The sequence below is a fragment of the Notamacropus eugenii genome, chromosome 2, assembly GCF_028372415.1.
Source record: "Notamacropus eugenii isolate mMacEug1 chromosome 2, mMacEug1.pri_v2, whole genome shotgun sequence".
NCBI classification, from domain to species: Eukaryota; Metazoa; Chordata; class Mammalia; order Diprotodontia; family Macropodidae; genus Notamacropus; species Notamacropus eugenii.
This window is the reverse complement of record NC_092873.1, coordinates 307,568,503-307,591,625: the sequence shown is the minus strand read 5'-3', so window position 1 is coordinate 307,591,625 and position 23,123 is coordinate 307,568,503. Positions and strand designations below refer to the sequence as shown.

At 48.2% G+C, this 23,123-nt stretch overlaps 2 protein-coding genes across 4 annotated transcripts in view; one reads left to right on the top strand and one right to left on the bottom strand.

Annotated features, from left to right (window-relative positions):
* Nucleotides 1-9: 9 nt before the first annotated feature.
* Nucleotides 10-10,406, top strand: RASL10B (RAS like family 10 member B). Of its 3 annotated transcripts, none has more exons than XM_072644911.1 (5): nucleotides 10-268; nucleotides 1,056-1,180; nucleotides 3,099-3,461; nucleotides 9,010-9,134; nucleotides 9,839-10,406. In XM_072644911.1, the coding sequence occupies exons 3-5, from the start codon at nucleotides 3,246-3,248 to the stop codon at nucleotides 10,107-10,109; spliced, it is 612 nt and encodes a 203-aa protein (XP_072501012.1). In that variant the 5' UTR covers nucleotides 10-268; nucleotides 1,056-1,180; nucleotides 3,099-3,245; the 3' UTR covers nucleotides 10,110-10,406. The 3 variants fall into 3 exon arrangements, with proteins under 3 accessions (XP_072501012.1, XP_072501010.1, XP_072501011.1); XM_072644909.1 differs by lacking the exon at nucleotides 10-268 and adding an exon at nucleotides 3,953-4,018 and having other exon boundaries at nucleotides 659-1,180; nucleotides 9,839-10,217; XM_072644910.1 differs by lacking the exon at nucleotides 10-268 and having other exon boundaries at nucleotides 659-1,180.
* A 3,738-nt stretch (nucleotides 10,407-14,144) lies between these two features.
* MMP28 (matrix metallopeptidase 28) overlaps nucleotides 14,145-23,123 on the bottom strand; it is a 52,658-nt gene continuing 43,679 nt past the window's right edge. Inside the window, exons 8-12 of the mRNA XM_072644907.1 lie at nucleotides 22,380-22,621; nucleotides 21,639-21,746; nucleotides 17,596-17,692; nucleotides 16,836-17,088; nucleotides 14,145-16,112 (exon numbers count right to left, since the gene is read on the bottom strand). Coding sequence (XP_072501008.1) covers nucleotides 14,534-16,112; nucleotides 16,836-17,088; nucleotides 17,596-17,692; nucleotides 21,639-21,746; nucleotides 22,380-22,621 — 2,279 coding nt within the window. The 3' untranslated portion in view covers nucleotides 14,145-14,533. The remainder of the gene's footprint in view (nucleotides 16,113-16,835; nucleotides 17,089-17,595; nucleotides 17,693-21,638; nucleotides 21,747-22,379; nucleotides 22,622-23,123) is intronic.

Below are 23,123 nucleotides of genomic sequence, written 5' to 3'. Positions count from 1 at the left end.
AGGCTTAGTTTTCCCAGGAAAGGTATGAACGTGATCCCACGGGTTACAAAAGACAGATCCCGAGCTTCTCTGCCCAGGACTCAGAGCCAAAAAGGAAGATGTAGACATGGACTTTTGGCCTCCTGGTTCCCGTCTCCTTCCTCTACCTTTATTCAGAAAATGACTAAAAAGGGAGAAAGGCGAGGCAGGTCAGCGTGATGGACTGGATGCTTTGTCGTCTCGAGTCTCCAAACTCACCCCGTGCCTGACTTACTCAGGCTTGTTCAAGGTGGTAAAGCTGTAGACTGGGGGGCGGGGGTGGGTGGGGGTGGGTGGAGAAACACGACCGCCGAGAAATCCTCTCACAGCTGTTCGAAGGCGGGTCTCCCTCCTAGTCTCTCCTTCATCAGAAATGGAACAAAGTTACCTTGCCTCACCCCGACACTCCAGCGGGGTGCTGACCATGGTAGAAAACCTAGACCTAGGGGCCAGGACAGTTCTGAATACAGTCGATCGGTACTTGCTGACCTCTTGGACAGAGGAAAGCCAGAAGTAAGGCTTAAAAATAGCCAACTCATCCTTCATGCTATTCTCCTCCCTTGCCCTACCTACACTTCCCCCAGACTTGGGCTGACCTGATCTCAGAACGTATTGGAACTGCCCCACCCCTCCCGTCCTTACAATTCTATGTGTGTGGAGGCAGAGGGTCCTATGGTTTATACTTTAAAATACCCCCTGGAAAGAGGGAAGGAGTAGGAATGGGGAGGGGGAACTTGGGAAAGAGATTTTTTTTTTTCCCAAAGAAAGGACCAAGGGAGAGAAAAAAGGTTGAATGAGTGAATGTGTCAGGCTCAGGGACCCAGCGGAATCCCAGATCAGGGTCCCCCTCCAACCTTCCTGCCCGGCCCCCGCTCTCCTCCCTCCCTCCACTGCGAGCAACGCGGGCTCCGGAGGGAGAGAAGGGGCAGGAGATTTAAAAAAACAAAAAACAAAAAATACCCCGAAAACAACCGCACCAATCTCAAAACCTTCCTTTTCATCTCCTTTCCTCCACCCTTTCCCCCGCCCTATTTCAGCAGGTAGGGGGCGTCCCGCCCCCCCTGCCCCCCAGGCCGGGGAGCCAGGGAGGGGACAGCGCCGGATACAGGGAGAACCCCGGCCCCGGGCCCAACGGGGCTGGGGACATCTAAGACGGCCCCGGGTAAGCGGCCGAGTTGGCCGGGGGTGGAGGTGAGGGAGGGGGAGAGGATGCCTTTGTGGTGGGGGTGCACCAGGTGTGGTGTGGTGGGGTGGGGGTCGAATAGGGGTGGAGAAGGCCAAGGACGCTGGGGCGGGGGAGGGTTGAGAGGGGGTCGCCGGCGATGAGCTGGGTAAACTGTGCGCTGGGGCCACGTGAGAGGGTTGGTGTTTGGGGTGGAGGGGAAGAGAGATGGGGGGTGGGGGGGGCGGTGAGAGTCTGTGGGATATAGAGAAGCAGAAGCAGAGAAACTGATTGCCCTGAGAAAGGTGATGGGTATATTGCTATAGGGAGGTAGAGTTACAGGATGCAACTAGGGATTCCTCCATGCTTGGGCTACTGCCTATATGAACTAGAACCTGGCTCCCTCATGCCTGGGCCCCTAGGCTTGAGGCCAGGACAGGGGCATGTGAATGCCTCTGCCAAGGTTTACCTACATCCAAACAGTGCCTAGCCGAGCTGGGACACACCCTGTCTAGCCCTCACCTTCCTTAGGTGTCCAAGCTATGGGTCTTCAGGGAAAGAGATCCTAGCCCCTCAGTCAATTCCTTTCTTTTTCCCAGGGCTGATTGCAGCTCACAGGCCTTGGGAGGGCTTGCAGAGGTCTCAGTCCTGTTTTCTTAGACTGCAGTCTTCTCCCCCATCCCCCTTTCTGGGGGCTGAGATTGAACTATTTGGAGGTAGAAAGACATAGCACTGCTAAACTGTGGAAATACTCCATTGCCTTCCCCAGGACACTCCAGCAGGGTCCAGCATCGTGATGGCAGTGAGAGGCAAGGCACTGTGGCTAGATCAGACCTGGGCTTCCTGGGAAAAGGCCTTGGGACTTCATTCCCCCTTTTCCCCCAGTCCAATAGTTCTGCCCTGCTGTAGTGGCTCTTTCCTTCCCTGCCCCCAAGAGAATGCCTGCATTTCTGATCTGACAGTGTGGATCGGGGACATAGTAATCAAGGCATAAAGGCGGGCAAGGCCCATCTCAAGACCAACCAGGAATAGCTAGTCCTGGGACAACCAAGCTTCAGGTCCTATGTGTGTGCTGCAGATGGTGGCAAAAATCAGCATACAGGACCCTTAGTGCCTCATCTGCAGCTAGTTATTCACTCCTTTCACAGGATTTCCTTCAGTTTGGGGGATGGTTTGTTATGTAATTAACCTAACAGAAGCTGCTTGCTGGCCAAGCTATAGTGCCCTTGAGTGTCTGGGTCTGGAGGAACCACGTGGAATTGTTCTGGAGGATGAAAATGATGTGGGCAGGTTTTAACACCTGGTTGGCCCCTCCAACTTGAGTGGGATGAGGTTTGAAGCACCCTTGTGTACATGGAGAGAATAGGCACCCAGTGAGAACACACATAGTAATCAGGATACCCTGCAGGCTTGCACTGACTCTCAGGGATCCTCTCTAAGGGGACACCCGGTATGGACCTAGAAGATAACTGCTGCGCTTGCACTAACTAGGCACCACCAAACATAGAAACAGATGTAGACATGCAGATATATGTGGGGGATATAGATGGAGTTCATCTAAGGTTCTCCTTGGTTACCTTGCCTATAGCCTAGGGTAGCAAGAGGAAAGGAATGGGAATTTTATTTAAACTGCCCAGAATGGGGAAGATGGAGAGTCTACCAGGACACAGGGGCAGCTGCCAGGAGTCAGGAATCACTGAGTTCAAATCCAGCCTCAGACACTTATTAGCTGTGTGACCCTGGGCAAGTCACTTCACCCTTTTTGCCTCAGTTTCCTCATCTGTAAAATGAGCTGGAAAAGGAAATGGCAAACCACTCTGGTATCTCGGCCAAGAAAATCCCAAATGAGGTCACGAAGAGTCGGATACGACTAAATGACCACCAGGACACATGTGAACCATATCTCTTTTCCCTGCAGGCCCGGCGGAAGCCGTGGAGCAGAGGCCAGCAGGGACAGCAATGGTTGGTGCAGACGGTGGCTGAGCCCCCTGCCCCTGGAATATGCAGCCCGGGGGGTCCTCCGGAGGCAGCGGCGAGGACGCGGAGGCGGAGCGGGGCCGAAGGCATGGTCTCCACCTATCGGGTGGCCGTGCTGGGGGCGCGAGGCGTGGGCAAAAGCGCTATCGTACGGCAGTTCCTTTACAACGAATTCAGCGAGGTCTGCGTGCCCACCACCACCCGCCGCCTCTACCTGCCCGCTGTTGTCATGAACGGTCACGTGCACGACCTCCAGATCCTAGACTTCCCGCCCATCAGCGCCTTCCCTGTCAACACTCTGCAGGTAGGGAGTGAGAGTGGTTAGTGGGTCTAGTTGGGGTAGGGGGAGGCATTCCATTGTACTGGACCCTGACCCTATCTTCACAGACTGCTCTCATTAGAGTCTACCAGAACTGGGGTTCCGTTCCCAGACTGCATGTTAGGAGCTGGGCAGATCCATTTTGGTCCAGTCTAAATACCCTGTTAAAGCTAAAGGGGAGCGTGTTGTGCGCACTGAGGAAGAATTCTAAAGGGCAACTATTATTAATGACTTACCCCAAATTGCACAAGTAGTAAAAGGAACAGGATTTGAACTCAGATCTCAGACTCCATCCAATGCTAGCATTTTTCATCACTACACCACATTGCCTTTCCTTGTTCAACCTACTTGTTTTGCAGGGGAGGAAACTGAGACTAGAGTCAGTTGACCAAGTAGGGATAGGAACTGGACCTGTAATTTCATTGACACAGAGAACTAACTCCCTCTCCCATTGCTGTTCCTTACCTTCTCTGCAGCTTATATCTTACAGAGTTACCTGGAACACTAAGAGTTATGACTTGCCCACGGTCAAAAAGTCAGTGGTAAGACTTAAACCCAAGTAACAAGTCAGTCAATCTACATTTATTAAGTGCCTTCTGTGCACTGGGCACTCTGCTAAGTGCTGGGGATATAAAGAAAGGTAAAAGACAGCTCCTACTCTTAAAAAGCTCACAGTATAATGAGAGAAACAAGCACACAGCTATTTACAAGCAAGCTATGTACAAGATAAATGTGAAATAAGCAACAGAGGGAAAGCTTTAGAATTAAGAGGGATCAGGAAAATCTTCCTTCAGAAGATGAGATTTGAGTTGGGACTTGCCTCTGTACTATAATTTCTATTGTGACTTAAGGTTTGCAAGGGAATTTACACATATTTATAAATAGTTGCTTATATATGTACATATATGTAGAAATATATATTTACATGTAAGCATTTTGCATATTTGCCTACTACCTCATTTGATGCTAATAGGTGAAGGTTAATAATAGTTGAACCTTGGCAACTGAAACTCTAGAATTTTATTTTGGCTATAGAACTTTGATGGTGCATCTATGCCTCAGTTTCTTTTTAAAGGATAATTCCTAACCAACTTCTAATCCTCTCCTGTTTCTGAAGAGAGGTAGCAGTGGATATTTATTCAAAGCTGAAAAAATGGGAAAAGGCTTAGAATCTCATTCTCCCTCTTGAGCAGCAAAACAAAAAGAGGGGACAAAATCCACCAAGTAAGAGCAAGCTGGCCATGGTAGGGGAGCCTGGATTCAAACCCAGGGCATTGAACTACAAATCCAGTGCTCTCTCCACCCTGACACAATTTTCCTAGTCCTTTTTCTCTTTACCCCATCCCAGACACTTTCCCACTTTCTTGGACTCCACTGTGAATGATGTTAGGCAATCCTCATTTCATAACCCTGGCTTCTAGTGACAGCATCCTCCAGAATTTTGAGTCCAGATTTCTCCCCAGTCTTTCACTTTCTGCTACTTTCTTCACCTTATACCTGTTCCCAACCAACCTCCCACAGGAAGGGAGATAATGAATGTGAAAGTAGATCTTTATATAATATGTAAGCTATTATTAGTATTGGGACAGAGCTATGGGGCAGACTTGTTCATTAGGGAAGTCTTACAGCTCTGCAGACAATTTCTAGAGGTGACTGGAGAAAATATGAGGACACAGTGGGGTCATCTGGCATGCAGAGGACTGAAGGACTGGCTTGTGGTAGCAACTTCTCTGACCAAAACTGCAGAGGTTGGGATAGGGAAACAAAGAGATTGGTATCCAGGACTCATTCCTTTCACCCAAGTCAGTAGCCAGGGCTTATGGTAGCCATTCTGGACTCATACACACCATTATCTCTGCATTTCCATCCACCAGGATGCCAGTGCCAAGGACACAAGACAGATTAGATAAAGAATTTCAACCAGGGCAAAACCTGAAGAATGGTGGTGCTTGGCTTCTGAAATAAGGAGTGAATAAACAAAAACTTTTAGCCTACCCTTTGAGGTTGAAAAAGGCTGTTTCTATAGCTGGAGTGACCAGCTTGCTCTTATTCTGAGACTTTTGATCCCTCTTACTGTCTTGTAGCTCAAGTGGGAAAATGAGCTTTTCCTCCTTTTTGAACTTCGAGGAGGAGAGGGTTAGAGGCTGGTCAATAATTAACCTTTAAGAAGAAGCTGAGGCATAGATACACCATCAAAATTCTACAGCCAAAATAAAATTCTAGAGTTCTGCTTTCTCAAATCTCTCTCTGTCCCTGTCTCTGTCTCTCTCTGTCTCTGTCTCTATCTCTGTCTCTCCTCTTTAAAACCTGCTTCTTTCTCCATCAGAGTAGCCCTGCCAAGAGAGGTCTGCACCAATGATAGGAATATCTATTTTGAAAGGCAGAATAGCAAAGTGAAAAGCGACAGTGGCCTTAGAGTCTAAGCACCTGGGTTCCAATCTCACCACTGATAGTACCTGTAAACATTGGGCAAGCATTTAAACTTCTTGGGCCTTAGTTTCATCATCTGTAAAATTGGTGGGGCTAATGTTCTTTGAGTTCCCTTCTAGAACTGTGTCTGAATTTCCTAAGATGGGGTCACACTCTTCTCCCAATTGCTTCCCTCCTACAGGCTGGGAACTCAGGGAGGTTAGATAACTTAATGACAGTCCCCATGAACTAATGGAATCAGTGACAAAGACAGGGAAATCCAAGGGTGTCTCCCTTGCAGATCTGTTAGTGGTCCCAAAGCCCAGCTTGGGTTGCTTATTTGCCTTCCACTCTCATAGCATCATTCCTATACTAACAAACCCCAGAGCAATATCTAAATAAATACTTGAGGCATCTATAGGGATCTGGTTTGAAGAAAACCAGCTTCCTTGGGGATTTCCATCTCCTCTTCTGTGCACCCCATTTTAGTTTTTACTGAAAGGGGGAGGTGTGAGGGAAGAGCTTAGCCAATCGGGAGACTACAGAAGTTTTTCTTCTCCTCTTCTCCCCTGAGGCACCCCTAGGGAGATGTAGGTGGGAATAAGCCTGGAAGTCCCCCACAAGGGAGGCAGCTGGAGTCAAGGGAGAGGTGGGGCTGTCACCCTGCAAGGCAGGCAGCTGCTTCCTCTCCCAGGAAGGGAGAGCAAAGATGGTGGGAGAGGTATTGGGGAGCAATGGAAAGAATATTGGATTTGTAATCAGGGAACAGGGTCTGGAAACCCCACTGTGACCTTCAGAGGTTTAACTACATGGCACCCAATGTCCCTTCCAGCTTAAAATCTCTAATGGTGAATGAGTGTCTGGTATCCCTTCTCCCCCAGGCTTCTTTTGTCTCAGCAGGATTAGAATGGGGACAAACCCACATAAAAGAGTGACTGGCTCTCTCAGCTGAACTTCGTTGAGGTCATTACATACATTCCATTTTGCCACTCTCCCCCACCTCTGAAAACATTCAGGGTAACTGAAACTTAATCCAGTTTAAGGAAAAGTGAGCAGCTGTCCAAAATTTAGATGTGTCCTGAAATAGGTACTTCACATCTTACCTTGATTTCAAGTTGGGTGTATCTTTCTGAAAGCCCCCCTACCCAGCCAATGCAAAGCAAACCTTTATCCTTTTCTTAACTGAGATAAAAAACAAACTTCAAGATAGTCCCTTGTCTTGTCTACCTTTCTTACACCGATCTCTGGCTAATTTCACAAAAGTGACCAGGAGGGGTGTCCCTATTTTCCCTTTCACACCAGTAGCCTGTGGTATTCATGATCCTTTTAAGGAAAAGCCTAGAGACTTGATTTTTGTTTCATAACTCCACCTGCTAAGACCTTCTGCAGTGAGCTCATCCCCTTCCCAAGGGGATCCACCAAATCCATCTGACTTTTCTGAGTAATTAGTTAATTAATCTATTAACATATTTGCTATTTAATCCAATCAACCTTTTACAGAGATCCATTCATCTTAGTATATCCACCCATTAATCTTTCCTTTTGGTAACTGTCCTAAAGCTTTATGTCCAGGGGTTATCCCAGGGTCCTCTGTATACCACTTTAGCCCTCTATAGCATTTTAGAATTCATCCAGGTTTAGTGTCCCTCTCTGCTGCCTTGCCACCACTCCCAGGGCATAACAATATATTATCTCTCTCAATGTCCCAGGGCCATAGGTGGAAATCTGGAGCACCAGGGCCAATATTAGGGATGAAGGAGTGAAATTCTTGGTCTTGGGGGGTGGGGGTGGGGAACAAACTTGATTTCAGGACCATGGACAACAAGCAACTCTCACAGTGCTTTTGTGAAGTCACAAAATTTGCTAGAAAGTGATTTATATTAATATATAAAGACTGGAATTGAACTTATGGATCATCCAGTCCAACTCCCTAATTTTACAGAGGAGGAAACTGAGGCTGCAGAGGAAAGTGATTTGCCCAAGCTCACACAGCAGCAGGACTGGGACAAGAAAATGAGAGGGTTTGTGTTTGAAAAGACCAATGGACTTGGAATCAGATCTGAGCCCAAATCTCTACTCTTCCATGTACTAGTTGTATGACAACAGGCAAGTCATTTACTTTCTCTGGATCTTCAAACTTTCACACTGGTAAAATGAAGGATGATGGGGGTGATGCAACATATATACACCTTAGGACTTCAAATATGAATAAGAATAAAAGTTAATAAGCAACTGTAGGTTAGAAAGAGCTCAAATGTTGAGGGAAAGAGATGAGATGCATTGGTACAGTGCTCTACTGGTAACTTCTTAATGTCCAGAGAAATAGAGGAAGGACTCCAACATTTTATGCCATCCTTTTGTTGAATGATGGACATAGATAAAGTCCTATAGAATGGGCAGGTATTGATTAACTTCAGTCTGCATTGTTGAAGGGCTAGATCATCAAAATAGATGATTAGTATCGATTTGAATATTTAGTATTGGAGAAGCTAGGTGGCACAGTGGAAAAAGTGCTGAGCCTGGAGTCAGGAAGAGCTAAATTCAAATCCAGCATCAGATACTTACTAGCTGTGTGACCCTGAGCAAGTCACTTCATCCCATCTGCCTCAGTTTCCTTATCTGTCAAATGAGCTGGAGAAGGAAATGGCAAACTGCTCCAGTAAGGAAAACTCCAAATGAGGTCATGGAGAATTGGACATGACTGAACAACAACATCGAGTAAAATGAGAGAGTGGGCTTAGATGATCTCTAATGTCTCTTCCAGTTTTAAATCTTGTGATTTTGGGAATCTGAGTCTCCTGACTCCCAGTTTGGGGTCTATAACTCACCATTATAGAACTGGAAGGAAGAGGTTTTAGAGACTCTTTCTACTGCACCACATCCTTGCCAAGTCTCAGCTTCAGCGGTGGCCAGGTCTAGGCTCTCCCTAAAGATAATGACTGCTGATGGAGCCCTCCTTTTCCAGAGGAAATTGGAAGGAGTAGCAGTAACCTAAGCTCAGCTTGGGGAGGGGTCATCCTGCTTGACTCAGGAGTGGATATTCTCATCAGTAATATGGGGGATGGAGAATGAAGAGATTCACTGTCTACTCTCACGATGACCCTGGGGTGTGGGGCTGTTACAGGAGTGGGCAGATGCCTGCTGCAGGGGGCTCCGAAGTGTTCATGCCTACATCTTGGTCTATGACATCTGCTGCTTTGACAGTTTCGAGTATGTAAAGACCATCCGCCAGCAAATCCTGGAGACAAGGTGAGAGACACCCCCCAGAGCCTTCTCTTCCTCGCAACCATAGGTGTAAAGGGCAGGACCTCCTAGTTGGATTTCTTCTAACAATGCTATACACTCTCCCATGAGTACCAGGGAGGATGGTAGACAGTACCAAGGTCCGTGGTGGGGCACATGAGTTTGAGGGTATTTCTTCCAGCCACTAGCTTCCAGGGACCCAGCTAACTTACCTTTCATTCCTAACTTGGTGAACTAGTCCTTGACAGTCACCCCTTTCTCCACTCCTCATCTTTGAGCCCAACCAGCCCTGTTTTTTGTTTTTATCTTTTTAAATTTCTAGACAATTTGGGAACAACACAAAAAGGACTGGGCTTCCCATGGGTGACTGGTGATGCCTCCAGGCCTCTCCAAATTGCACTGGAAGGGGAGAAGGCACTAGGGTTACATATGAAATCCCTTTCCTGATCCCCATACTGTCTGGGCTGATTTATTTTATTTTTAAGGGGAGGGCTGTCCCAGATTGTGGTTGGGGCTCCTTAGATCCTTAGAGGAGGCATGGGTGGGGGGCACCTGAATGAAGATTAGGTAAAGTCGGGTTTGCCTACCTTTTCCTTCTTCCTCTCCCTTTCCCTTTCCACCTTTTTATCTCTGCTGTCTATTCCCTTCTGCCGTGGGCTCTGCCCATTCCCTCCTTCCTACCCTCTTTGTCTCTTACCCTGGGTACCCAGGGTGATTGGCACCTCGGAGACGCCCATCATCATCGTGGGAAACAAGAGAGATTTGCAGCGGGGGCGCGTCATTCCGCGCTGGAACGTGTCTCACCTGGTCCGGAAGACGTGGAAATGTGGCTATGTAGAGTGTTCGGCCAAGTACAACTGGCACATCCTCCTGTTGTTCAGTGAGCTGCTCAAGAGTGTGGGCTGCGCCCGCTGCAAGCACGTGCATGCAGCCCTGCGCTTTCAGGGAGCCCTGCGCCGCAACCGCTGCACCATCATGTGACCTCCCCTCCTCCACCCTCGCAGCTGGGGGGACGCACCAAGGTTGCTGCCCCTGGCTGGGGGAGGCAGGGGCAGAGATGGGGAACAAAGTCAACTGAGCTTGGCAGGGTGGGGCATTTGGCTTGCCAGGCTCTACCCCAAAGTGGCCAATACAGGACTGAAGGACTGAAGGCCAGGGCTCCTCCTGTTGGGGGTGATGGGAAGTTTCTCAGAGATAGCTGGAAGGGGTGCTGATGGGGATGAGGAGAGGATTTGAACCTGCAGCCCAGCACAGGCCTGATGTCCATCCTAACACTCAAACACACTTACACTCTCCCCAGCCCCAACTACTCTGTCCTACTCTGGTGTGAGTCAGGGGGGTAAGGGAAGTGTTTCATAACTGCCTCTGTGGGATCCCCAGCCCCTCCCCACCTTAACATTTGTCTTCCTGGGACAGCCATACTCCACAATGTAGCCTACAAACACTCCCCCTCCCAGATTCTGCTGCCCTCTGGGATTGGGGTCCAGGATAGGAGGGGAACCTCGCCCCTTGGTGAGTCCATGCCACCTTAGCCTAAGGCTGTCACATCTTGAGAATTCATCCTTCCCATTCAAAGCCATCTCACTCCATTTCTGTCTGTCTGTCTGTCTGTCCCTCTTCCCTTTTATGTAGATACCTACCTTCTGTCTATCCCCAATACCCTGAACTCTTTTTTTCTATAGGGCTCTTGCTTCTTCCATCTTCCTGCCTCAGGTCTGTGTGTGTCTGTGTGGTCCTCCCAAAGGCCTGTTCAGCACAGCACCAGAGTGGGTAAAAGGCAGAGAAACAGGGATGGCCTCCCTGGGACTAGGGTCATGGGGGTACAGTCCCAGGTCAGCAAGAGGGGAAGGGGGCAGAACCTCCAAATGTGAAGCTGCCCCCTCCCTTTCCTCTCCAGGTAGACTTTTCCCACCCAGCAGCCTCCAGAGACACAACTCACCTACCTTCCAGCCTTAACTTGGTGGCCTGGTACCTGTCAGGTACTCCCTTCCCTGACCCTCCAACCCCCAGAGCCAGATCAATCTTTGGTTTGAATATTTTACTTTTAATTAATAGATAGTTTGGAACCAAAAAAAAAAAAAAAGGCAAAAACAAGATCAGGTTTCCCATGGCATCAATTTCTTCATCCCTTTGCCCTTCTGGAATAGGGACATCTGCGTCCCCTGCAGGGCATGGATGATAGATGGGACAACCTCCCCAGAGTGGCTGGGTTCACCCCCAGGAGGCCAAACCATGGGGTAGAGTGTGTCCTCCTCTCTTTCCCAAGATGGAAAGGGCAAACAGGGCAGGCCTCCCTCAGATATCTGGGCACAGGCTCTATTTGCCCAGATTTTTCCTGCTGTGTTTGCCTCTCTGATTACTTAGCTCCTCCTACCAATCCCAGACAAGCAAAACTAGGAATTGAGATAAGCATGGGGATCCTTCCTTCCCTCCTTCCTTCTCCCTCTAGATTTGTCCCCAATCTCCCCTTGCGACAGAGTTTGGGAGTTCCTCTCCTCCCTCTGGCTGGCCCTCTTTCCCCACTGCACCCTCAGCCCTCTCCCCATTTTTGCCGGCTCCCTGGCCGGATTTCTACCTCTTGTCACCGGAGCTCATCACTGTCAGTTTTATAGAAATAATAATTATAATGATGAAAATGACATTAATTATAATGCAAGGGCTAGGATGCTGGCTCTCTGAGCTGGGGGGCACAGAGAGAAGGAGAGTGCAGTCATCCTGTGGCCCCACATATATGCTGTCTCACCTACTGAGGGGTAGACCATGTAAACAGCCAAACCCCACAAATCTGTGTTCAGTGATAAAACAGTGGGATGGCATTTCTCCAGGGGTGTCCAAGTTGACTCTGCCTGAGAACTCAGCTTGCAGGATGGAAGATCGATTGGGTCCCCGGTGAGGTTTGCAAATGGGGTTGAGATGGGGAAGGGCCCTGGGGATGTGGGTGAGTTTATCATTAGGATCTAGGGTATTTGGAGGGGCCTGTGTTATTCTGTTTCCCCAGCTGGCCTCCCAGTCTCCCCTAGAGAGTTAACACATACTTGTAATAGCCCCTAACCCTGGGTAATCTGGGACTCCTAGATTCTAGTCCTTGACATGCTGTGTGATCTTAGACAAGTCACTCTCCCTTTCTGAGCCTCCCTCTGAAGGTGATGGCTCCCCTTCCCCACCCTTTCAGGTGGCTGGGAGGGTAAATGAGAGTACCTCATATCCTCCTTCCCTTATATCACTGCCCCTCATTCAGGGGGATCAGAGATGGGAAGGAAGAGTGATATCTTGTCTGCCCCTGTCATATTCTAGCTCCAATATATCTTCCCTGAATGGGTGTGTGTCCTCTAAAAAGGTGGACAGGGGGCCCAAGGCCTTTGGTTTTCCCCCCTTACGCACACCCCCTTGGTGGAAGCTATCCGAATGTATCACCTGACTGATTCTCCCACACCTTCTTTTGCTTCTTTGGATTTTTGGATTCCCCCTCCCCCTCCCCCCATTCTCTGTTCCTCCTCTCCAGGGTTTCCGGCCATAGGGTCTGGAAGTGTCTGTAAAGCTTGTTGCGCTGTTATGGGAAGTCAGATTAAAAAAAATCAGGGAGCATTTTCCCTTGTTTCTGTACTGAGGAGTCAGTTGGATCTATCTTTGGTAGAAGGATGATACCTGGACAGCTTGGCGGGTGGGGGGAGGGAAGGGGCTCATTCCTGGGACCCTAAGTTTTCCAGAGGGAGTGAAGAGGCAGAGCCCAAATTCTTTCCAAGGAGCAGACAACCACCTGGCTGCCAGTGCCAGCCGACTGGGCTCAGCCAATGAACAGAAATTCGAGGATGGTGTAATTAAAGAGGGGCATACGGAAGAGCTAGTAATGATTTCAGAGGGGGAGATCCGCAGGATGTAAGTTTGTCTGAACTGCATCCTTTACTCATGGACCTTGTTCAAGGCATCCAGAAGGATGTCTTGTCTCCTAGTTTTCAAAACCAGTCTGCCCCTTCCCATTCTACTCTTCCTCTGGGGAACTTATTATGAAGCAATACTGTGTAGAGGAAAGAACGTCAGGTTTAGAGCCAGAGGACCTGGATTCAAATTCCAACTCAGCTTCTTACTAGCTGTGTGATCTCAGGCAAATGACCTAACCTTTCTGGGCCTTGAGTTTCCGCACATTGGATTAGATTATCTTTAAAATCTCATTGAGGTCTAAATCCAATGAGAATCCAACAACTAACATGGATTTATCCTGTTTAGGTCAAGCACTTTTCTTATTCTTGTCTCATTCCCTAGACCCACCTATAAGACTAGCCTATAGCCTCTTTTATAAGCTGAGTTCTTTAAATATCATCCCCAGATCCCGATCCCAAACTGCCTTGAGAATGTTCAATTCTTTGTAGACAGAAAAGTCCACCTGCCCATTTACTTCAACACTCTTCCCCTTCAGAGGTTCTGACATGTCCAACAACTTCTTGGGTGAGTTTCCTGAGCCCCCTTCCTGCAGTGTTGGGCACTATATAGCCCCTAATTTGGAGTTAGGAGATTTAGGTACCAATCCTGGCTCCAAGACTAGCTATATGACCATAGGCAAGCTAGTTTACTCTTGTGAACCTCAGTTTGCTCAGCTGTGTAATAGTAGCAATCACTAAGCTGCTTGTTTCATGAAGTTGTAATCCAGAAGTCTTTGGCAAATTGCAAGTACTATAGAAATGAGTCTCTGACCTTGCCTGTTCAAACGTTGAAGGGGCAGATAGGCCCTCAACAGTGCCATAGTGGCAGGACCCTAAGACGGTGACTGGCGGTAATTACGCTCTCTGTCTCTGGAAGAGCAAGAAGTGAGAAAGTAAACATGACTCCCCATGTCAGTGTCCTGGGACAAAGCTCAGTTTACTTCCTGTTAGTTATGGTTCTAGACTTGATTACCAGGCAAAAACTCAGAGAGAGAGACAGAAAGAGAGAGGAGAGGGAGAGAGAGAGAGAGAGAGAGAGAGAGAGAGAGAGAGAGAGAGAGAGAGAAATATAAATTAGCCCGCTCTAAAGGCACATGTAGCTTTAATAATTTAATTGGGAAAGGAGACTCAGACTTGATCCAGAGAACTGGAGATAAAGGTAAGAGGGTCAGGAAATGGCTCCTGGTTGGTGAATAGGAGGTTATAGAGTGATTTGGAAGTTTCCCCTGCCACCTTCCAAAATTGAGTATGAAAAAGAAGAGGGTTTATGTCTTCTGCACAACAGAATGGACCAAAGAATATTTTAACTTTGGTCTTTTAGCTCAAATCCTGGGGCAAAAAGTGGAGGGAAGGAAACCTCCTGTCTTCTGGGGGTGGAGTGGGGTGGGAGTATCAGAAATCTGAAAGTTAGCAATATCATAGCCTTGGCCCTCCCTGCCCCCATCTCTACACACTGAGCGGAGGGGATGACCAAGTTTGGATACCATTTCAGACCCAAGTCTCCTCATCATCCTGTGGGAGCCAGGATGGACTAGCAGGTTGTGATCCCAGGCTTTCAGTGGACAGGCCAGTGCTGATCTCTGATGGGGAGATCTCTTCCTCATCCACTGAACCCCCATCTCCTGCACTGCCCAGCTGAACCTTCAACTTAGGGGTAGTAGGAGGCACCCTGGCACGGCTCTGGCGGTATGCCAGGGGAGTGGGAATCCGGGAGGGCCTCTTTTCTGGACGGTGGTCTCTACGAGGTCGGATCTTGGGTCTCAACTTTAGCTTATAAATGGATGGTATCCTCTCTGGCTTCTTCAACTTCCTCCTGCCTTTCCCTGTGGGCACTCTAGAGTTTTCTAAATCTGAGGTGGGTATGGTTTGAGGCACTTCATTGCCATTGGTCTCAGGAAGTGGAGTGTGCATTTGGCCTTTCTGATCTCCTGGAGCTGGTGCTGTTTTCACTTTTGTGCCTCTGGTGACTCCTGCACCAGCCTTCTTCCCTATCCCATTCCCTTCCAAGCTCCTCTTTTCCTCTGAGACACACTTGCTTTGGATTGTGTCTAGCTTGGGAGTATGCATGGTGGGCACCCCCCAGCCACCCATGTCCACCTTGAGGAGGGCTGGAGGCTCTAAAGCCAGCTCTCTAATGACACTGTCATAAGGAGCCCCAGGCACTGGCCACCGTGCCCCAGGGTGGGGGACATATACACCACTTCGAGGAATATGCATTGCTGGGGTCTCTCTGGGGCAAGGAATCACTCCTGGGTGGGCCCCTCTGGCTTCTAGCACCTTGATATTGGCCAAGATCTCATCTTCCAGGCTTTGATACAGTGCCTGTTCCTTGACTTTGTCAGTGAGCAGAGTGGTGAATGTCTGTCTTCCATGCTGGTGCCTGGGTGGATGGTCTCTTTCAGCCTCAGTCACAGTGCCCAGTGTCTGATCCTGGCCTCTTGACCTCACCTCTAGGGACTGATTTCCATTTCTGGACTGAGGGGTATTTCTTCCTCCAGCGCTGACTCTTATGGTTGTGGGGTATCTCCCTGTTTCTGTTTTTGGAACTGGAATACTATTTCCAGATTCTGAGAGACTCCTTCCTGGTGTTAGTGGGCAACTGGGAGCTGAGCAGATGGGGATCTTGGTGACCCTTTTAATAGGGGAAGATGATCGAACAATTCCAGAGTCCTTAAATTGGGAGGCAATGACTCTTTGTGTCTGATCCTGGGAAGGCTTCCCAGTACCCTGAAGGGGTTGTTTGAGGGTAAAGGGCTTGGATAGATTGGAGGAATCAGGTAGTGTAGAGAGAACTCTTTCCAGTGGTTCTTTAGGAACCATCTCAGGGGATGAAACCCTCTGAAGGGTAGGATCAGTGACCCAGCTTCCTTGAATATCCATCTCTCCAGGGCTCCAGTGGGTAGGGGTCCCTCCCCTGGGAGCCTCAGGTGAGCAACTGCCTTTCCATTGTCCTAAAGGAACACGCTGCAAATCCCTGCCAGATCGTGTCAGTGAGGACTGGGATTTGGAGGATACATCTCCAGCTGGTGACAGTCGATGGGATGGAGTGACTGATTTTTCCCGGCTCCTGCAATAGATTCAGGGGTTCTAGTGGGATAGTCTCATCCAGCCTCCTGCCTCTGGGGAGAATGACCTTTCCCCAACTCCCAAAAGCCTTTTCTTATTCTGGAGAGAGAGGCACCCTCACCCTATCTTCCTGGTTCACTGGGGGAGATAGGCCCAGGCAAAATCTATTCAGCTCTGATTTCATCCCATGGGGTAGAAATTGACTAATCTCCACCTTCCCCCATTGATGGGAATATGATAGTTGTCTCTCCTTCCACTTCTCTAGTCTCAATATTCTCACACCCCCTCACTTCCATTCCTTTCCTCATTGGGAAGGGAAAGAGTTAGAAGGCTAGGTAGGTCTGGCTTTCTGACTCTCCCCAAGGAAATCAAATGAGTTGAATGTTGGTCAACAGCGCTAGGGCAAATGTCAGAGACCTGGAATCTAAGCCTGACTCTACGGATAAGTTGAGTCGGTCAACCACCTCATCTTTAAGTTGAGGAAGCTGGATTAGATGACTTCTAAGACTCTCTTGTAGCACCAACATATCATGTTCAATGATGATGAGCAGAAGGGGGTGATGTCAGGAAAAAGGCAAAAACAAAAAACAAAAAACCCAAGTGTCCAGGATAGGGATATAAAAGGAAACGGTAAGGTGAAAGGGAGAGTGCGGAGAAGTAGGGAGTTGTCCTGAGAATGGAGGGTGCCAAGGGAGAAAGGGATATCTCCTGTCTCCCTCCATACCTCTGATGTGCAGCTGTCTGTCCTGGAGACCCCCCACCTGATCCCCACCTTTCGGGAGGTCTTGGTGAGCAGGAGGTGGGAGGTCGCAGCTTGCGGCTTGAGGATGTGTACGTCTTCCAATCCACTGGGGGCAGAGGGCTCTGAGAGCGGCTGATGGTCAGAATGGGCTGAGGTTGTGCAGAATCCCCTTGGACTCTCACTTCATGCTGTACTGGGGGAATCTGCGGCTTCTGGGGGCTACCCATCTTGTGAGCTGCCAGATAATTCCCCCCAGGAGTAGGGAAGCAGAGAGGGAGAAAAAGGGCTCAGCAACTGATGATATTGCCCAACTTCCCCTCCTTCACCCCATCATCTCCCTTCCATTACCTATCCCACTTCCCACACTGTAGAGACCCAAAAAGCCATTTAAGTGCTTTCATCTCATCTATCCAAGTGTTCGGATGCCGTCTGGTGGTGACTCTTGGCATTTCAACTACTCGCACTACCAGCTTCCCATTTACTTCTGGTGTATCTTCAAAACTCTCAACCGCCTGAAATGATGACTCCCAGTCAGGCCTCCGACCTCTTTTGACCTGGACCGTTCTTTAGGAGCTGTTCTCTCTTTTTCTCAGTAAAGGATCTATAAGCCCCCACTACCTCCTCAAAACTTGGGAATTAGTCCCGCTTCATGTCCCAGAACCCTATCCCTTCCCCTCCTCTATCCCTTCCATCCACTACAAAGGGAATGACCTTAGGTAGACGAATGACCTTAGAGACTCACATAGAGAGGTACATCGGCAGGGGTCGTGTTTATCCAGGTAATGGCCTAGTGTGTCCCAGCCACCCCCTACTCGGACCATCACATGATTTCTCAAGATCTGCCGGGGATAAAGGTAAGGTTAGAGGAGAGAGGGATGAGAGGACCAATGTCCCACCAACACTTGGATCAGGACTTTGCCTTTAACACTGTGCTACCCCAGAGTACCTGGGCTCATGCTAAGGGACATCCCAACAGGTATGACCTCTCACCCTACAACACATGTCTATGTATGTCTTTCAATCCACTTTTCTTTCAACATGTTTTTGGGAGAGAATACTCCAGGTAGGAAAAGAGGAGTAAATAATAATAATAGCTACCATTTATATGGGCAGCTAGGTGACACAGTGGATAGAGTGCCAGACCTGGAGTCAGGAAGACCTGAGTTGAAATCTGACCTCAGATACTGTTAGTGCTTTGTGACCCTGGGCAAGTCACTTAACCCTGTTGCCTCAGTTTCCTCATCTGTAAAATGAGCTAGAGAAGGAAATCACAAATCATTCCAGTATCTCTGCCAAGAAAACCCCAGATGGGGTCACAAAGAGTTGGACATGACTGAAATGACTGACCACCATCCCCACCAACCACTTATAGAGCACTTTAAAATTTGCAAAGCACTTTATAAATATAATACCTCATTTTATCATCACAACAACCTCGGAGGGTAGGTGGTATTCTATTACTTACAGTTTCCTCATTTACAGCTAAGGAAACTGAAACAGAGGCTAAGTGATTTAGATCACACAACTAATAAGTGTACAAGGCTGGATATGAATTCAGATCTTCCTAATTCCAGATCTAGCACTCTCTCCACTGTGTCACCTGGCTGCTTCTGAGCACCACTATCCACCCAGACTTGGCTTGGGGTGTTGCCTTGAACTATGCTACCATGGAATACCTCCCACTAAGGGATATCTCAACACATGACCTCCCAGCTTGCTTTTCATGTATATGCACGTCTTTTTTTTATTTTCAGCTCCAAATTTTTCTCTCCACTCTTTTCCCTACTCACTGAGAAGGCAAGAAATACTATATACTCCATATACATATGAAGTCTTACAAAATATATTTCCACGTTAGCCTTGGATGCATATTACAATGTGGATTTGTGAAGGGATAATCTAGTCTGGAAGAGATCAATGAATACAGTTCCAGGACTCCCTCTTTCCTCTGTAGGCTCTGTTGGGTGAACTTCCATGGATATACCCATTCTTGAGGTCAGTGGCTATTTTTCAGCATTTCACATAGTGGTAGGTATTGTAAACTCCATCCTTAATTCCCACTCTTTGCTGAAACTTGATTGTGCATTTGTTCAAGATCTCTTTGGCTCTCATGAAGGGGCAATTTGGTTCAGTGGAAAGAATGCTGAATTTGATTTCAAATCCCACATCTTAACAAGCCTTATGACTTTGCTTACAAGTCACCTGACCTCTTTGAGCCTGTTTTCTGACCTGTAAGTCAGGAGTGATAATACCCATAGGATCTGCCTCACCAAGGCCTTAGTAACGAGATGGTGGACGTAAAAATCAATTTGTAAATGCCATATAAATGGCATTTATGGTTTCCAAATTTTACAGTTGCTGTGTCAAGACTCAAGAAGGGACAACCTTCTCTGAGGGTCTGCCTTTCAGCCTGTGGTAAAAGGCTTCCTTGAACTTATGGCTCAGCTTTTACTCCTTTCCCCTTCTCCCTCCTTCCCTATTTCTGCTGAGGATTCCACCATCATTGCAACTGCCCAGGTCAGTTGCCAGATCTTACCAGCTTTTCCTTTACACCATCTTGCATCCGATCTCTTTTTTCCACTCTGTGCTACAACTGCCCAAATTTAGGTTCTCATCACTTCTTCCCTCTCCTCTTACAAGAGCTTCCTCAGTTATCTTTCTTTATCCAGTCCATCCTCCACACTGCTGCCATACTGATATTCCTAAAACACCATTCTGACTGTGGGATTCCCTCACTCAAAAATGTTCAGTGGCTCCCTGTTGCCTCTAGGATAAACCACAAAGTCCTCTGTCTAACATTTAAAGCCCTTCACAATCTCAATCCAACCTATATTTCCAGGCTGGTTACATATTGCTTACCAAGCCCTCTAGGTTCTGCCTTAACTGACCTACTTCCCTTTTCCTTTCCATTCACGACAATCTTCCTCCTGTCTTAGTGCCTTTGCACAGGCTGTGCCTGATGCTGTTGCCTTTCTGCCTTCTCTTCTCACCCCTGCCTCTTGTACTAGGGAAGCCCCTGATATCTAGTTCAAGCATCATCTCCAATGATGCCTTTCCCAATGCTCCCCTCCCCCAGTTATTAGGGATACACTCACTTGGCATTTGTTTTGCTTACATCCTATATTTATTTCTCTGTATAAGTGTCATCCCCCCACCCCAGTAGGGTGTAAACTCCTTGAGGGTAAGGGCTGTTTCATTTTCTTCCTTTGTTTTACCATTGCCTGGTGCAATTCCTGACACATAGTAGGCACTTAATAAGTGTTTTGTGAATCTTTAATGAGAAAACACAGGCATAAAGGAATGGCTGGTCCCTAGCTTTCTCCAACCTAGTTTTCTGACCTCTATTGGCTTTGTCTTGACCTAGTCTTCTTGGGATCCTGCCCTGGGGCAGCTGCTGCCACTTTCACTTGTGGCCCCTTCCTTAACCCCAGGCCTAGGTAGGATGGGCTAAAGGAAAAGACGTTGGCCTTGGAGTCCAGGGGGAGCCCTGGGTTTGAGGCCAGGCTGACATTGACTGGCTTAGTGGCCTCGGGCAATGTCATTAACCCCTTCTGAGCCTCAATTCCCTCATTTACATATTTAGAACCAGAAAGGACCTCGGAGATCATCCAGTACAACCCCCTCATTTTACAGATTAGAAAACTGAGGTTTCAGATGGTAAAGTGATTTCCTCAAGGTTTTACAGCTAGAAAATATTCAGGATTTTAACAGAATACCACTGTCTACAAAACCAGTGTTCATCCCACAATACAACACTGCCGTGACCTTGAACATATACCCTCACATAAAATATGAATTGTGGCTCAGACCCCTGATTATCAACATATCTCTTCCTCATTACAAAGGGACTCACGTGTCTCTGCCACTTGCACACACATACACACATACACACACGGAGTGTATATCAGGAGTTCCTATTGGTGTATCTGCCCTTCCAACTTTGCCCTTGGGCTCAGTGCGTGTAAGGGTTATGTTCCATAAACACATGCATTCCATATATACATACATATACATACATACATATATATCTGTGTGCACACATTGATGTATACACATTTAATACATGTATACATGTGTGTTTATATATGCATAATACATATGTGTATGTTGTATATATCTATATATATTCACATCTATCCATCCATCTATCTCTCTATCTGTCTGTCTATCTATCTATTTATCTATACCAGCAGGAAGCATGAATCCAGGCTCACCTGTTACCACTTGAATCTTTCCCTCCTCTGCCCTGGGCATGAAGGTGAGTTGAGCAAGGGAGTGGGAGGTCAATGCCATCCTCCCTGTATCCCTAAGCTCAGCCTCTCTTCAAATGGGCAGGGCTGGTCAGCACTCTTCCTGTGGACATTTTGATCCAGGTGCCACATGGTTGGAGGGGCTTCATAACTTTCGCAGTTAGGTCATGAGTCTTCAGGAATTATCTGAGAGGCTCCTGACTCCCTGGCAGAAGTATTGCTCAATCTCTCCCCCCAAGATACTCGGGAAAGTGATTCCTCTTCTCCTTAGTGTACCTGTACTAATTGCCCCCAGTTGCCCCACTCTCCAGGAATCTAAAAGAACAACCACTCAGCCTTACTTTCTACCTCAGGAAACTCCCTCTCTTCTCTACCCCCTCCCATCACAGCCTAGGAGAAGTGGTATGAATCTATGACAAAGTACCTTCCAACCTTGGTTGAAGAAGTCTCCTCACTAGGAGAAGCAGAGAGAGGTTTTGAGGCCATCCCACTCACCCTCACCCCAACTCCCATCAGCCCTCAGTCAGGAACTCACCCTGACAAAGATGAGTGTGTTGGAATCCCCCACTCGGTATTTTCCTTCAGAAATCTTGATCATGGAGAACTGTACAGGGCAGGTGCAGTGACTCACCAGGTTCTGCACCTGCCAAGGAAGACAGGAGGTGAGGTTTCGGAGGACTGGAGCACTTCTCTAAACTTGATCTCCATCACATTCTCTCTCTCTCTCTCTCTCTCTCTCTCACACACACACACATGCACACGCACACGCACACGCACATGCACACGCACATGCACACACACGCGCGCACACACATATGCATGGCTGAGAAAGGAGGAGGACTTCAGAGTCCTCTATATCTCTCTGGTAGGCTTACTCAAGAGATCAGCTGGGACCTAGGTTGGGAGCAGGAGGGAGTAGGGAGCATTCATTACCAAGTGCTCCAGGGAAACAGGATAAATTAGAGGATAAAATGTCTAATGGACTTTAGAAAGCCTTCATTTTCACAGATAGAGTCTAGGGAGGGGAAATTATTTGCCTGAGGTCACACTCACACAACAAGGCAGTGACAGAATTAGAGACTAGATCCCAGAGCTCCTGCCTTTCTGGTTCTGGGAAGCTGGAGAGATCAGTCACCCCAAGAGCTGTCACAACTCTGGACACTGGCACCTCCTCCCATGGTAGTCATGTGATGAGGGGACCAGTGGCAGGGAGGGAAGGTCAGGGAAGGATTGAAGAGCCACTTGCTTCCCTTTCTCCTTCTCCTGCATCCCTCACCATTTGGTCCAAGTTTTTGAAATGGCAGTCTTGACGGGCTGGGGGAACTACTGGAGGAGGATCAGGTGGGGGCAGGGCCAGCTCCTGCCTCAGCTCCTCCTCAATCTCCTCCTCCAGATGCACCAGGGTGGGAGCTGCTACCCCAAACCTCCAGGCTCGCCGTCCCAGCTCCAGTAGGCACAAGACCACATGTTTTTCATTCTTCCTAAGCACCAGGTCCTCTGTCTCAAACATCAGCACCTCTGCGGGCCAGAGAGGAAGGGAGAATGGGGGTGATCATCTGGGGTACCAGCTTCTTCCTCCTTTTCCCTTCCCTTCTGGGTGACCCTTCTGGGAAAAGGAGAGATTCCTGGGGTGACTGTTGTCAGACTGTCAGGGGAGGGTTAGGTTTGGGAGAGACTTGAGACATCATGTTTACATCTTTATCTTGGGTGATCTATTTTACAGATGAGGAAACTGAGGCCCATTTCAAAGTTCAAAGAGATCTCAGTGGTCATTGGACATTTGGGTCATGTCCTGGGCGGGGAGGGAACAGAGCCTAGGATGTAGTCCTGACCTTGGAGTCAAGCAAACCTGGTTCAAGTCTTGTCTCTGACCTACCCTGGCTGTGTGAACATGGGCAAACCATGCAGCCTTAGAGAGTGCCACAGGCAACTCCCTAAGACTGTAAATTTCAGATATATTATATATCTACATCAGTGAAGGGAATTTCTACACTGGGTGTTCCCCCACATTGATGTAATA